We start from the raw sequence: 16,104 nt of genomic DNA, 5'->3' as shown, positions 1-16,104 counted from the left end.
AGCCCTGACTCAGGCTGGTTAAGCCCTGTCTCGTTTCCACCAGAGGAATAGCTGCCTCTGCCCTTCATGTCTAGGAAAATCCAGGAGAAATTCCAATACTGTGCTGCACAGATTGCTAAAAATAAACCCTCATTCCCTGGAGCAGATCCAGAGACTCCGGCTCCCTGTCTAAAGGTGCAGGTTTGGGACCACATTTCACCTGAACCTCATTTTTATCCCAACCTGTGGTTTTCTGCCTTGGCTTTCCTCCAGCCTTGCCCTGACCCAGGTGAAGGAGATCACCACCATCACGGTGAGGATAAAACAGGAGTGTGGGGGTGAATGGAATCACACAACCGCTTCCCCAGGGGCTACCTTGGTGTGAATCACTGGGACCAGAGCTGCAACCGAGGTGGCTCTCTCCTACCCCCAGATCTTGCTGAGGTTTCCTTCCAGCGCTGGAGCTCGCCCAGCCCTCCTGGCTTCCCGGGGCTTCGCTGGGAAGACAAAACCCCGCTCTGGAAGTGAGGCTATTGTTCTTACTAATTTTAACTTTATGTTCTTCCCCAAGCCTATTTTTATTCATTGCTTGTGGTAAGCCCTTTCTCTAAGGTAGAGCAATTTGCCACAGGACTCTATTTTTGTGTTTACCGGTTTTAATTGAGTGCTACCTCCTTTTGACAAACCCAAAGCTGGAGGAGCTTTTAAGCGCCTGTTGCTGAGCCTCTCGCCCTGGGTTTGCTTTGATCTCTGCAGGTGAGTGTGTGTTTTTAGGGCCAGAGATTGATACTGCTTATTTGCATGTAAATCTCTGCGTTATTAAGCTCCGAATCTGGCCCTTTAAATTTAATACTTTGCTTTATGCTTTTATTTCCGTGTTTCTTAAAGTAATTTCCAAAAATAACAAACTTCAAACATGATGGGGCCATCTAACGTTTTACTGCCTTGGCTGGAGTAGAAGGAACATTTCTGGAAGTATATTATCCAATTTAACGAGCCTTTTCCATCTTGGCTTTGCTCCCACCCCTCACCCCCTCTCGGAGTTGTTTTGGACGGCTCTTTGGAGCCGTGCCACCTAATCCTATTAGAAGGACTTTCATTGCGCTGTGCCTTGTGTTTATAACCAAGAAAATCAGCTGGAGAGGGGGGTCCTCTCTGTCTCCCTCACCCTTCTGCATTTTGCCTGGTGTTGAGACAAGAGCCTGGCAAGCACCACGAGGTTCCAGCTTGGACCTTGCTTTTCTTTTCATTGCTCTGCTCTGTATTTGTTAAGGAAGACTTCGGACTAAATTGGGTCCTTGAAAACTTGTAACTAATTTGGAATGGTCAGTTCTTCCCAGGCTAGCAGGGGCTTCTTTTTGTGGTCCTTTTTGAAAGGCAGAGGTTGGAGAGGCTCTTGTATAACCAGGGTTTGCTATTTTCTGAAGATCTCAGGGCTCTTGAAGGAGGGGTTGTTATTGTGCAGGGCTGTGCTAAAAGGGTTTACAAAGTGTTTGGTTTGGGTGCAAAAACAACAGCCCCCAAAAAAGGGATTAAAAAAAGCAAGGAGCACATGTCCTGGGGCCTGTGTGAGGCAGATCATTCTTGGCAGCCCAGAGCTGGAGCTGGGAGATGCTCCAGGAGGTCCCTCCACTTGGTGCCAGGTAGGGCTGGGGCCCCTTTGTCTGTCCATCCTGCCTCACACCCCACCAAAAGGACTGCTTTCTTCTCCTCGGAGCTGGTAAACTGAGATGTTTTTCCTTACCACATTGCTTTTCTTGAAATCCTGCCTTTCCTCCCCAAAATAGTCACAGAAACCATTGAAGACAGTGGAGGGCAGGGAGAAGATGAGCTGAAATAATCTGGGAATAATAAAAGCTTCTGGAAAAAAAAAAAAGACAGACAGTGGTTTTCTCCAGAGGTGGGTTGGTAGGAGACATGAGATCATGGTTCGCTTGGGCATCACCTGGCAGGACCAGGGCTGTGATCCAACCTGGCACAACCCATGTGTCTCCCATCAGCTCAGCTGCAGTCAGAAATCCCCACTAAAGGTGGGGAAAGGGGCAGGTGAGACTGTCCTGTCCCTGGGGAGTGGTGATTGGATGAGTGTGGTACCTGGGGACACAGAGCTACAGCTCAAGATAGGAAACCCTTTATAGCCAAAGCCAGGGAGCAGAGAGCTCTGAGGAGCTTGGGGGGGCTCCTTGTGGAAACAGCATAAGTGGAAGCATCGTTAGGGCTCCTACATCGCAGGATGAAGGGCTCCTGAGGAGCCTAGGGCTCTTCATCACACAAGGGCCGTTAGGAAAAATGTGTGGAAAGCTCAGCACCTTCCCTATAACACGGGTGAACCCAGTGGAGGGGAATAGAAGGGAAACCTGACCAGTGAGACGCTGCAGTTTGCACCCTGTCCATGATGCTGGTGGGCAGTGCAGTTTATAACAGTGCTCTTTGTGAGCTGTGCCATTAGTAACAGTGTAGTGGGGCTGCTTCTCTGAACGGCCACCTTCAAAGCTTGAGTTGGTCCCTGTTTTCTCCCCTCCTGGCCCCTATTTAATGTTCCACCCTGACCTTCACCTTTCTTCTCTTTCTCCCCAGCATGGGTCGGCTCCTTGGCCATGGGCATGATTTTTTTCTGCTCTCCCATTGTCAGCATCTTCACTGACCGGATCGGCTGCAGGACCACAGCAGCAACAGGAGCTGCCATCGCCTTCATTGGGCTGCTCTCCAGCTCCTTCACCAAGTAAGGCTGCAAAGAGGCCATTCAGCTCCTCAGCAAGCTCCTCTTCCTTGCTGTTCCCTCCAACCCCTCTGTCTACATGTTGCTGCTGCCTTTTGGGGCAAAGCAGGTGGTTTCCACCCAGATGAGAGGGCTCCTGGTATCCCTACAGCCCATGTCCAGCTCACGTGCACTCAGCCTGTTACTCTCCAAAGTGAACCAAGTTACTCTTTTGTCCTTCTATAACAAGAGAGCAAATTTGACCTGAGTGAGGGGCTTTAGCTTATGGGATTTCAGCTCTCAGGTCCCTCATTTGATCTTTAAAACACAATGAGAAGTTGGCGGTGCCTCTTGCAGGCAGCTCCAAAGAGACACTCGTGGACAAAACCATTCTCTTTTGCAACCAATTTCACATTTGGTACTGAAAGTGAATTAATGCTTAGTAAGTTTGGGGGGTGCATTTGGATGTTGGGTATACCTGATTCAGTGTGAGAGTCTTTCCAGCCCAAGACATTTGCATCTTTGTGGGAGCAAAAAGAGGTCACCTCTGGGCTCCTTTATGCAGCACTTGTTAAAACGGAGTCTCAAGGGCACTATGGAGACACCTTCCAAAGAATCATTTTTCTGTAGAAAAAGCATTGCTTTGGGTTGGATTTCAGTTCAAATCAATATTGTTTTAATTAAAATGCTTCAAGTGGGGTTTTTTAAAGCAAGTACACACTAGTTTCCCAGCGGGCAAGTTGCCTCTGCTGTGCTCCTCCATGCCCACCCTGCCTGCACAAGATAGCAGACCACCAGCTCCCTTTCACCCTGGTCATTGAAACCATGCTTGCCACAGCCCTGGTTCCCTGTGGAGAGGTGCTGTGTGATGGGTCCCCAAGTCCCCAGCTCTGGGAGCCCCCCACTACATGGAGGGGGATTGAGGACTGGGGCAAATTTCAGCCAGTGGCCTTGGAATGCTAAAACCACCTTGGGAAGCAGCATGGGCAGCAGTGTGGAAAGAACCACACTGCAGCTTCCCCTGCAGGTGCCACCCCTTGTGTTCCGAAAGATAATAGTAATCAGGGAAAGTGCAGTCAGTCCTGAAGGAATGCTGGGCTCCTGGCAGTGCAGATCACAGGCGCTTCCCATGTAATCTTGCTTTCCTTCTAATCAAAGAAGCTTGTAATATTCTCCCCCCTCTTGTAAAATGTTCGTGCAAAGAAAACGAGCTCTTGGGACCGTATCGCTGCCAGTGGTTCGTTGTGTTTGGCTTAAAAAGAACCCAAACAGCACAGACAGAGAAGAGTATTATTTCCAGGAGAGCTCCAGAGCTGAAATTCCCATTTCCTGCCTTTTTGCTCTCAGTTCGCATTCCTTTGGCTGCCTTTTAAGGGAGAAAGGAGCCCCTTTGCAGCTGGACTGCAGCGAGGGAATCTGCCTTCGGCACAGCCGAGCCGGAGGAAGAGCAGCAAGGCTGTGGGATTTGGCACTGCTCCATTTGGATGGCGAAGGCCAGTCCTGAAATTTGGAGCTAGCCTGCTCACCCAGAACAATGGAGAAGCTTTTCTTCCTGGTCCCCCTTGGCAGCTCCCCCAGCCACAGCTGGAGATGACCCACTCACTGCCAGCTGTGCTACATGCACTAGTGCAGAGGGAGCTGCTGTTCAAGAGCTGCTGCTGTAAAGGGGGACACAGCCTGGGTTTGGTGGCCTCAGGCAGGGTTGGATCAAGCCTGAACAAACCTTTATCTCCTGGTTTCTCTAAAATAGGTTTGCTTTGTCCAAATAGAGGTGCGGGGGATTCCCAGCACTGCATCGAGCTGATCCAGAACCCCACTCAGCCACCAAGCCTCCAAAGCTCATGCTCAGTACCTCCTGCTCTCAAAGTATTGGGAGTTTCATATGAAAACCACTAAAGGAACAAAATATAGTGAAAAGCAGAGCTCTGGGAAAGGCTGAAGTTTTCTGGATGGGGTTGAGGCAAAGCTTTTTCTCTTCGCTGCCTTGCATCAGGGCGTCTCCTGCTCTCATCATCAGCTCTTTCCATGGGAGACCTTGTTAACCAAAGGAAATGATGCCCATCCACCATAGGGCAGATGGCCGATTCCCAGCAAGCAGGGTGGGAAATCCTGGCTAAAAAGCATGGCTAAAAGGAGCCCATGCTCATGCAGGGGTGTCTTAGCATCCGCACGGAGCAGATGGCCAACCGCAGCATTTGTCTCCATTTATCCAACACGTCAGCTTAGTGCAGTGCCAAAGCTGGTGTGACTCGGCTGAGATGGTCAGGGCTGGTGTGTGGGAGGTCGGTGACAGCCTGCAAGGCCCCGCTGCTTGCCTGGCTCCTGCAGAGGGGGTTTCTGATGTGGCTTTGTTTTGGAATAGCTGGAAATTGCCTTTTGTGACAGTCATTTGAGCCATTGGGTACAGCAAGCACGCTCTGCTCTCTGCTTGGCCAGCTAAAGAGACAAGCAGGTAATGGAAGAAATGATGAGGTTGTAAACGTTTCCTCAGCTTCAAACTCTCTGTTAGATCTGGGCTGCTCTCTTCTTGCTTGCTGCATGAGCAGCTCTCAGTAGCGCACAAGTTGTTCCGAGTGTTGGTGTAAAGACCCTGTTTGTGCAGCATGCGTGGCGGGTGAGCTGCCCAAAAGGTCCCATCACACTCCCTTCCCAGACTCTTGCAGCTGAGTGTACTGCATGGGGATGAAGAGGAGTCTTTCATCTGGTGAGCAGCACGATGGGTTATTTGCACTGCCTAAATTTAGGCTCCTTTCTCAGCTGCTTTTGTTGACAAAACTGGGCCGGCAACTGGGAAATGGCTCCTTCCAAGAGCTCTCCACCTGTTGTGTATAGCAGCCACTTTGCTCCCTCCTCGAGAGCAGCTACCAGTGTAAGGTACAAATGAGATTGATTAACTGTCTAATTGAAGGTCCCAGAGCAGCTTAAAGAACAACAACTTAATTAACCAGCCTGAAGTCTGGGCAGAAACTCAATGTTTCCTTCCTAAGTGCCTAATGACCAGCAAGGCCGGTGCCTTCTGCTTTCAAACACTGGGTGCACAATGTTTCCAATTAGTCCTTTCAGTGGGGAAAAAATGTATTTCCAGCTAAAAATAACCCACCCTGGCTACCTTTAGAAAACCTTGCTTGTTGTAGTTTAAAAGCCATTCGTGCTAGGTCATCTTCCCAAGGAGGGCAGGTTGGCTGCTGCCCTCTCCTCTTTGCAGAAAGCACTCCCCAGCTAGCCTTCATGTTCTGGAAGACTTAAAGTGCCAGCTGTGAAATGAGGATAATCCTTGCTTTGGCTAGGGAATAAGCTCCTTGAGGCCAGCCTGTCTGTGTAGCACCTGTGGCATGTGAGACCTGGGTCTTGACTCAGGACCACAGGGGAGGCGGCTTCCTTACCTGTGCGTAATGTAACCACCTCCATGTGTTTTGGGTTTTTTCTCCACTAGGTCTCTGGAAGTTCGTTATTTCACATATGGGATCCTCTTTGGCTGTGGCAGCTCCTTCGCCTTCCAGCCCTCGCTGGTCATCCTTGGTCACTACTTTAAGCGCCGCCTTGGCTTGGCCAACGGCATCGTGGCAGGCGGCAGCTGCCTCATCTCCGTGCCACTTCCCTTCTTCCTGAAGGTTGTTGGGGAAGCCATTGGGCTGGCACATACTTTCCAAGTACTCAGTGCCTTAATGCTCATCCAGATATTCTTGTCCATGACCTATCGGCCCATCTTGCCGCCTTCTTGTGACTCTCGGCAGGATGGGCAGGACAAGCTGGGCAGCCGGAGCATGCGGCAGCAATGCTGGTCCCAGACACGCAAGTATTTCAACTTGAGGATTTTCCGGAGGAAGACCTATCGGATTTGGGCCTTTGGCATTGCTACTGCTGTCCTGGGATATCTTGTACCCTACACGAACCTGGTAAGAGCCTTGGCTAGGGCTGGAATTGAAGGCAGGTCCCTCTCTATGCAGGCAAGGAAGAGGTGGGAAGGTGAAGATGTGCATTAGGGAAAGGGCCTTGAAGCTAAGAAACTGCTGCAGGCATGTCCTGTAAACAGGGAGAATGATGGGAGGAAGCAGCTTGTTAATGCTGCTGTGTCCTCTGTGCCCGGGTGTGCGGAGTGGTCGCTTCACATGGCTCCTGAGGACAAGCATTGGTAACAGGAAAAGAGGAGGCTGTTGGGTTGGTGTGTGCAGGTCAGCTTGGTGTGGACATGAGGGTCACACAACCACAAGCTCTCTGTGGGAAGTCTCGTCCCTTTTTTAGGATATGAGAGGGATTAACTGCGGATTCACATCCTTGCACCCTTCCCTCCGTCCCAGGTAAAATACGTGGAGAAGCGATTTCAAGAAACCAAAAAGGACTGGATCCTCCCTGTTTGCCTTGGAGCCATGTCAGGGCTGGGGCGCCTGATTGCAGGCCGCATTGGTGACTGCATTCCCGGGCTGAAGAAGATTTACCTGCAGGTATGTTGTGTCCAACCCTCCATGTAGCTGCTGGCTTAACAGTGTGGGGCAGGGGATAGCATCTCTACATCAGTATTGGCACTCTGCTTAATCACTGTCAACTACAGACTGCAAATCCTTTTCTGGTTATTAGCTAACACCCTTGTCTGCTGTTAGGGAAGAATATTTATTACAGAAAGGTGCACAGAGAAGTTATACACTTGATTTGAGGTCTCAGTGTCTGTTCAGCAATCAAAATCTGCTGTCCCAGCTCATCCCAAATTGCTGGACAGCCTCTCACCTTCTTGTGGTTTCTGAAGAACAAACTGCTGAAATGTAGCAGCTAATCCAGCAGATAATCCTTCCCAAAGCTTCTTATAAGGTCATTCATAAAGGCCTCTCCGAGATGAGAGCAGAGGCTGGATGGCATTGCTGGGTCCAGAGGAGGCAACGATGTCATTGGACCTGTTCAGGATCATCTTCATGATACTTCCTGCTGCCCATTCCCACTCATCCTGCACCCCAATGACGTGCCCACTTTTTTCTCCCCAGGTTGCATCCTTCGTCCTGTTGGGCATCCTCTGCATGATGATTCCCCAGTGCCAAGGGTTTGAGGGTGTCATTGTCATCTGCCTCTTCCTCGGCCTTTGCGATGGCTTCTTCACCACCATCATGGCCCCCATTGCCTTCGAGCTGGTGGGGCCCATGCAGGCATCCCAGGCCATAGGGTACCTCATGGGGCTGATGGCTGTGCCCATGACCGCGGGTACGCCGATAGCAGGTTGGTAGTGCCGCCGTGCCGGACCTGGACCCAGCTGTTGGGAGGGAGCAGATCCTTGCAGAACCTTTCAGCTGTGGTGATATTTTGGTGTGAGATGAGATATATGGAATATATTTGAATTTTCTGAGTTATCATGTTGCATGGGGGTAGAAGTATGGATGTAGCATCACTTCATTGCTATGTCCTGTAGCATCTTGGGTGATGGAAGGTGACCAGAGGGGGAACAGTGAGAGTGACCCAAGATCACATTAACTGATTTCTCTTTGAATCTGAGTTAAAAAATGGCAGATAATTAGTTTTTTAGAAGTCATTTTAGATATCTGGAGACTGATGGCTAGCAGATATCTTCAGCCCCTGGACTGTTGAATCAAAGCAAAAGATGGAACCACCTGAACCTATGTCTTCCCAAGACTTGTGTGTGGGTTTAAGCACAGTGATAACCACAATGTCCCTAACAGTGAGCACCTTGAGGAAGCTGCCCCTTGAACAGCAGAATGTCTGCATCAGCAATTTCAAAGCTAAAGCTGTTTAAGTGCCTCTGAACTTTCTGCTTCTGGCAGCCAAATTCAGTTTAACACCCCCTTGAAGGAACAGGGGGGTTGCAGATGTCTTGCTGTTAGGGTGCTGCTGCAGTACATTTGCATCAGGAGCTGAGTGAAGGGGCTTTTTTCATGGACATAATGCCCAGGCAGGAGGGATATTCCAGTGCTGATAAATAGCAATGTGCTATTCTCCAAGGATTCCTGGCTGTGGCAGAACTTGCCAAAACAACAAGTGCAGAACCCCATTGGTTTTTAAGGGATCGGTTATTGTTTGTAACTGACTGGAACCCCCACATAGATAAAATATCCATAAGCAAACCAAGGAGGTTTGCCTTCCACATGGAAGCCATCTGCAGAGGAACAGCCCCTGCCCATTTTTCTCATGAGCTCCTGGCCGGCAAGGCCCTGGGAAGAGTCACCTGAAGTGTTTGGCTGCTTAACACTGCCTCAGCTTGTGTATGGGATTGTTCGGGATGTGTGCCAGTTGTGTCCTGTTCTGGTTAAATAGGAAGGACAGCTGAGGCTTTCCTTGGCTTCCTTGCTACACAGTGCTGGCTGTGCACATCCTTTAACCAGGGGCATACAAACTCCAAGGAATGCAATAGAAAAAGGATTGGTTTAAAAACCCAGATCTGGTGGTTGGAGCACTCAAGGGAGGAAAAGAGTTGGTCCTTAGACTGACAGGGCTATAACCACTGTTGTTCCTCTCTTCCAGGATACCTCAATGATTATTTTGGGAATTACGATGCAGCCTTTTATTTTGCCGGAGTCCCCCCCATCATCGGTGGCTTGGTGCTCTCTGTTGTCCCGCTGGTCCATCAGAGGATGCTGAAGAAGCAGCGCCTGGATTCTGGCAAAGACAAGATGCTGTCCTCGGAGGCGGTGGTGAACGGGGAGCTGCTGCCAGGCTGTCCAGCCTCTGAAGCGCACATATAACACCCCGCTCACCGACACTCACTGTCACCACCAGCAGCCTCTCCATAGCCCAAGCACAGGTCCTTTCCTCAACGGACTGTAATTCCCAGTGATTGCAGATGCACTATGTTTGTAAAAGAAAAACCCACACAAAGGTCTTCTAGTTAAAGGCTTTTAACTAGCAGAAACGCTCTTTTTTGGGGACAATTTTGGTTTCAAAGCCTGTTTTTGGTGTTTTTTTTTTTTCCCTTTAACCATTTTTTCTAAGGAGAACTTTCTCACCAGGATCCAAACTTGATCGATCTCCTGCTCCTCTCCCTGGTTTTCTCTACGTCACAACAGAGGTTTACAGCTAACAAATGCCTTTTCAAAGCAGGCTGCAGATGGAGCTTGTGGAAGCAGCTGCCCATCCTTTGCCCATCGGTGCCACTTGGGTGTCATGTCCAAGCAGGACAGCCCCCTCCCGTCCAGCACCAGAGGCTGGTTTGGAGCCAGCAGATCGGAAGAAGGAAAAAGGCTGCTTTAGTCCAATGCACAAACCAAATAAATGGTCGGCGTGTCCTGTTTTAACCTTCTTGATTCCTTTTCCGCTGCTTTCCCACACACCAGGGAGCTGCAGCTGGGACCATGGGGAGCTCAGCCAGCTCCAGTCTTTCCACCCTCACCCACCAGAGCCACGCAGGAGCAACATGTTCCTGCAAAATATGCCTTAAAAATACATGGACGAGACCAGCAGGTCCCTTAGCCACTTTCCACCTCTGTTTTCTTACTCTGTGACTAATGACTGGGCTTTCAAGGTGTGAAAGAGAGGAGCAGCTCCCAGCACAGCCCACAGGATCTGGCTCTGCAAGGTGAAAGCCATGGGCAAGCGGCTGAGATGGACACATTGGAGATGTCAAGGCACACAGGGTTTGGGATGGAGCCCTGTATGTTATGGGCTCACTTCATTCCAGGAGGCAGCTTCCCTGCCAGGCACAGGGCACCCATGGGTGCATGGATGCAGTTAGATCGGGGTACAGGGTGTCACTGCTCTTTTTTAGGGCCAGTTGTGTATTATGCAGCAATAACCATATGTTAGTATTGGCGGGGGAAGCCCGGTGTTTGCAAAGGGTTTAAAAGCCCCGGCAGTGTTTAACTCAGAGCCTGTGTGTTGCTGTGCAGAGCTAGTGCAGGGTCAATGCTGTCCCCAGGGGGAGAGGGAGAGAGCTCAAGAAAGCAGCACAGCCCATGGGTACCCACCTCAGAGAGCGGAGGCAGAGCTCAGCCTTGTGTAGTCCTCCTGCCTTGGTGGGTCCTCATGTCAGTGGGGCTGGCCAGGACCAGGGTACCTTTTCCTGGGAATAATAACCCAGGAGAGAGCAAGAAACAAAGCTTGTGTTTATCCTGGCTGCAAAACCATCCTTTGTTGTATTTTCATTTTATTCATCTGCCATTAAAAAGTGAGAAGCCTAAAGAGGGATGTGTGGCATGGGTCTCCCCATCCCTCATGTAGGGGTTTGTAACACCAAGACAAAGCTTTGCTGTTGAGACTTGGTTTCATTGGAGGCCATCCTGTGAGCAGCGGTGGGACCTTTGTATATAGGCTCAGGATCCTGCATGTCCCTCTGGTCCTGGTTTTAATCCATGTTGGCTAATGCAGTAGAAGGTCTTGTGGTTTTGTGGCCCTTCTGTCCCTATATGAGCTGGAAAATTAACTGGTGTGTTGTGACGTGTCTGTTTATGACTGTAAACCAAGATGTCCATTTGCCTCTTTCTTCTCTACCCTTTTCTGTGACTGTTATCCCTCTTCATTGCCCGTATTGCATCATCCGCTACAGCTCTGCTGACCCATCGCTTGGTTTAGGAGGCCATAGGAGGCAGCAGGAGCTTCACTGGGAAGCAGGGCATTGCCAGGAACTGAATCATGGTGTCCGTGCTCTGGCCGCATTGGGATTTGCTGGGTTTATCCTAGGGCAAGGCATTAAAGTGGTGTTTTTCAGTTGGGAGCATTGGCAGTGGGGCATCTTCAAAGCCATCTGATAGCTGAATGAAAAACATATGTTGCATCATAAGTCTTTTTGTGAGTTGGGGCCTTTGTTCAATGAAGTTCCTTAAATCATGTTTTTCATCTTAATGCCCCCTGAAGGAAAGCTTATGAGGGATTTAAATACAAGAAACAGCTTCTTCAGATCAACAAGAGGACAAACAGAGCTGCCTCAGACCTGTGTCTGGCCTGAGCGAGAGGCTGCACGGCAGAACCACCGATGACTGCACCCTCATGAAACTTTGTTGTGGTAAAACCTTGCTGGTCCTAGGGTGATTTATGCTTCAAATGCCAAATTTCTACAGATTTCCACTTGCCTTAAATGCTCTGTCTGCCTGCAAAGGTCTTTGCCCCAGGAGGAGCCCGCTTTCAGTGCAGCGTGTGCTTAAAGCTGCAGCAGCATCAGACCAGCTCTGTGTCAACCAGGAGCCAGTGAGACTCCCAGGAGGGATGGTGGTACCCATGTTCATCCCTCCTGAATTGTGGTCTTTGTCTACTGCTCTTATTACAACCCTCTAGGAGATTTTGAGTGATGAGCTGCATTCATGGACTACTTGAGTTTGGTCAAAGGAATCCACCCCTCATCCTATCCTGGACCAATATCTGGGACCAGCCTCCCAAAACCACTTTCAGCATCTTTGTCTGGTCAAGAACCTGCCCTTGGTCAAGGTGAGGGCAAATTCTGCATCAGAAAAGGCACGTTTGAGCAACAGCAATGAAAGGTTCACCTTGTCTGCAAACACAGAGGGGAAGAGGAAGGGCAAAGGTTGGAGTAGTCTGTCAGCATAAAGGGGAGTATGTTGGGGTTGGTTTGTGAGCTAAATGCTGCCTCTGTGTGTGTGGTTTGTCCCTTGAGTATCAGGCAGTTTAAAAGAATTTTTGCAGACTAGTGGCATGTGAGAGGTGGGATTGTGGCCATTTGAACGTCTATAAACAGGGAGAAATTGCTTTGGTCTCCTAAACATCCTCTTAGCCTCTTGTAGTCTTGTGCTGTGACAGCAAATAGGTGCAAAAAGCTCAGTTCTAAAACTCCTCCTGTTTCTTCCTATCAGGATCTACTCATCTTTGCCCAGCACATCCATGTCCTCCTCTGGATGGATGAGGGCTGAACAGGAGGCAGCATTCACAGTGATACAAGGCAGAAGCTCTTCCCTGTGAGGGTGGTGAGGCACTGGCACAGGGTGCCCAAAGAAGTGATAAATGCTTCATCCCTGACAGTGTTCAAGGCCAGGTTGGACCGGGCTTGGAGCAACCTGCTCCAGTGGAAGGTGTCCCTGCCCATGCCAGGCAATTGGAACTGGGATGATCTTAAGGTCCTTTCCTATCTGAACCATTCTGTGATTCTCTGATTCTACAAAAACCACTTTTTATTCAGCTTCCTAATAAACCCCCCCAAACTCGTCCCCTCACTGTGAGTGCCGGGCTGTGATTCCTGCCCCGCTCCCTTGGTATGGGAGGGGAAGGTGCAGCCCGGCACTCCGGGCTCAGCCAGTTTTGGGAACCATGGGAGCAGGTTGAGTGCCCTGGGTGGGAAAGGGGTGGAAGGGAGCAGGGAGGGACCCGCTTTGCTCCATGCCCAGGGTGTTTGGAGAGCTGCAGGCTCGCGTGTAGCCTTGTGTAAGTGTACAGCAAGTGTGGGACGTGTCCCAGCAGCGCCCTGCTCGGGGCTTGGCTGGGGCTGCCTTTCTAAATCTTTAGCTTGAGGGTGTTCAAACCCGAGTTGTTGTCTTTTCTTCCCTTTTCCTTCTGTTTTTTTTTGGTGCTGCAGAGCGAGGCCTGGGGTTTAACTCCTCTTGCTCTGGCTGAGGGATGGAGTGGGAGCACCAGCCGAGCTGGAAGGGCTCGGGAGGTGCTTGCTTTCAGCTTTCGGGTCTCCTGGTGATGGGCAAATGAGCAGGGCAGCAGCTGCAGGAGCTGCCCAGGAAGTGCCATGATTCATGGCTTAGAGCTTCTTTGGAGTTGTGAAACAAAGCTGGAACCATCTGTGGGAGCTGCTTCATTGCAGCGTGCCCTGCCCTGAGGTCCTGTGGCCAGGGAAATGCATGTTTGGAAGTCACATAGCTGAGACTTCACAAATTCTGGCCACTCTTTGACTGGGCTTGAGGTTTCCTAACATTGTCCTGCTGTGGGAAGGCCACATCCTAATTGCCATCAAAGCTTGAGGGCTTTTGCAGGTCTGCTGCGGTACCATGGGGTTTGGACCCCCACTTTCAAGACGTTTTGGCTCTGCCTCCCACCATCGTGGGTGGTTTGCAACCCTCCGGGCTGAGCTGCCTGGTCCGGAGGAGCCAGGAGCAGGAGGTGGCCTGCAGTTGGGCCAGGATGTTCCTGACCTTCCCTGCCTGACAGTGCCACAGTGATAGAACGTCTCTTCTGGCGTTGGTACGTTGGTGCTAGGAGCGATTTGCACTGGGCAGTCTGATTTGGTGCTGAGGATCTCATCTACGCTTGCTCAGATCACTCTGGTTCAGCATCTTGGGAGGCTTAGGGTGGATTTTAACCCTGGCTGACATCTGCATCTGTATGTGGCCATACAGACCTCAGAGTAACAACCTGCATAAAGGTAACTTGGACCAAATCCTCTGGACGCAGAGGGGGGCAGATCCAGCTGCCCCTTGCCACCCCTCCAGCCTTCACTGCAACCATTACCAGCTTTCACGTGCCTCTGTACTCAACAGTTTCGTTTGGGGGTTACCTTGGTTATTTTGGCTTCAGTAATTTTCATGCTGGCGGAGATTGCTGCTCCTTATCCAGCTGGAAGCAGAAAACTGGAATGACTTTGAAAGCCCCGGCTCCTTTGCCAAGGCAAGCGGGGCAGCCCCCTCCTGCTGCCCAGCCGCTGCCTTTCTGCACAAAACCCACACTTGGGCATCTCCTTTGGGCTCTTTTGCTTAACCTCTGGGGAAAGTGATGTGACTGATGGGTGCTCCTTAAATACTCCTCCAGTGTGCTCTGCTTAACGCAGGGCAGGGATGGAGCTGGTACCGTTATAGAGGGGCTCATCCAGCAAGCAATAAACCAAAATAGAGCTGTTTCCCTTCTTTTGGAGAGCCTCTGGAAGGAAAGCAGACACAGGGACGGATGGAGCTGCCATCCCTGCGCAGCTCTGAGTGGGTTTTGTGGCTGAGCCCAAGGGGTGGCTACAAGGGTGACAGTCCCCATGGCCAGGGGTTGACCATTGCTCCGGGTGCTTTATCAGCTTGGCATGGCAGCTCCATGGACTTTAGTCCTGGTGACAGCGAGGTTACCACTGGGCTTTGGCAGGTCCATCCTGCACAGCCCCTTTTGGGGTGATTTGTTTTATCTTTGCAAACGTTGCAGTGCCCTTAGTGCTCCCACCGAGGACAGGTGCTGCCAGTGTCCCCGTGTCCCCTCTTCCCACCCCAGCCCTGCCGCCAGCGAGGTAGAGCACCGGCACTGATTGCAGGAGCAGGGCTTGGGTCCCTGCTCCCGGCAGAGGCAAAGCAGGAGGGGAAAGAAGCAGAGACCCTCCTGTTTTCTGCGAAACATGGCTTTGGAAGGAGGTTTTGTGCCTCTGAAGTTTCTCCTCTTTGTGTAACACTTCCCAGCACTCGCCCTCCGTCCACCTCCAACCAGCAAGGCACACGTAGCTCTTAACCATAGCATTAGAGGCAAGACTTAGTGTCCATTTTACTAAGGAATGAAGCTTTTTCTCTTTTCTGTTTGTTCACTTTGAATCACAGCCTGTGAGATGAGTTGTTTACTGGAGCAGGTTTTTGTGTAGCATCGTTGCTGGTTGGTGACGGCCAGATTGCCTCAATGCTGTTGGGTTTTTGGCTTCAATCAAATCGCTTTGGGAAAGAACACGGCTTCTCGAGGCCTCAACTCTCCCAGCATATCCTGTTTCAGCCATTTAAACCTATTAAAGCTGGAGACAGGACATTTCTGGAGAGGCTGAGGGCAATTAGGAAATTACCCCGCTCTCCCTCCCCTGCCCTGGAATCCAGCAGGATGAAGCCAAATATTTGCTTTCGGATGGGTGGGTTTGGAGCCAACTCCACATAAAAGCACTGGGGCAAGGCTTGAATTTTGGGTAACTCATGAGACAGCTTGTTTTTAAGGCAGGACCTCCAGTCCTGCTGCCATCACCCCCCCCTTAGTGAAGCCTGATGTGGTGCCTTTCTCCAGCCCTCCAGTCCAGGGCCGTTGGGGCCGGTGTTAGCTCCGGATGGAAAAGCTCCTGCCCCAACCGGATCCTGCAAAGTGTCCCGGGCTGAAAGCAGTGCCCTGAAAGCAGCCACAATTCCATGCAGAAGTCAGGCCTTGAAGTCCAAAATGATTCCTTTTGTTGTGCCATCTGCTCCTTGTAAGCCGTTTGTATTCCCTTCACATTTTGTATCTGCAAGTCAAGTATTTGAATGTGTGTCTTAAACAGTATGAGTATCCTTTCAAAATGTGAATTCCTGGTTGTTGAACTGCAAAAGCAAAAAGAAGAACCCAACCTCCCCCCTATTAGCACAGTTTTGTAATTAATGTTTTATGAATGTTGTTTAAAAAAAATGGTGTAGAATAAAACCAGTTCAAAAAGGAACAGTGTCCGTGCCTGTGTCTTGCCAGGTTTCCTCTCCCTGTGGCTTTCCCGACTGCTGCCAACTCCCTGCCTGGTGCCTGCCCAGGATCTTCATTGCAAAAGGGCTGGGCTGGTGGCAGTTTAACATGGGAGTTATTCCTATCAAGCCTTCCATACACCCTGAGGAAAGGCTGTGCTGAGGTACTGGTACCTA

General features: G+C 50.5%; 1 protein-coding gene across 1 annotated transcript in view; it reads left to right on the top strand.

Annotated features, from left to right (window-relative positions):
* SLC16A2 (solute carrier family 16 member 2) overlaps positions 1-15,911 on the top strand; it is a 39,088-nt gene extending 23,177 nt beyond the window's left edge. The window contains exons 2-6 of the mRNA XM_065689539.1: positions 2,557-2,701; positions 6,111-6,573; positions 6,976-7,119; positions 7,651-7,879; positions 9,137-15,911. Coding sequence (XP_065545611.1) covers positions 2,557-2,701; positions 6,111-6,573; positions 6,976-7,119; positions 7,651-7,879; positions 9,137-9,357 — 1,202 coding nt within the window. The 3' untranslated portion in view covers positions 9,358-15,911. The remainder of the gene's footprint in view (positions 1-2,556; positions 2,702-6,110; positions 6,574-6,975; positions 7,120-7,650; positions 7,880-9,136) is intronic.
* The last annotated feature ends 193 nt before the right edge of the window (positions 15,912-16,104 follow it).

The sequence above is a fragment of the Lathamus discolor genome, chromosome 9 (assembly GCF_037157495.1).
Source record: "Lathamus discolor isolate bLatDis1 chromosome 9, bLatDis1.hap1, whole genome shotgun sequence".
NCBI lineage: Eukaryota > Metazoa > Chordata > Aves > Psittaciformes > Psittacidae > Lathamus > Lathamus discolor.
Note: the sequence above shows the minus strand (reverse complement) of the source record. Positions and strands in the feature narration are given on the sequence as shown.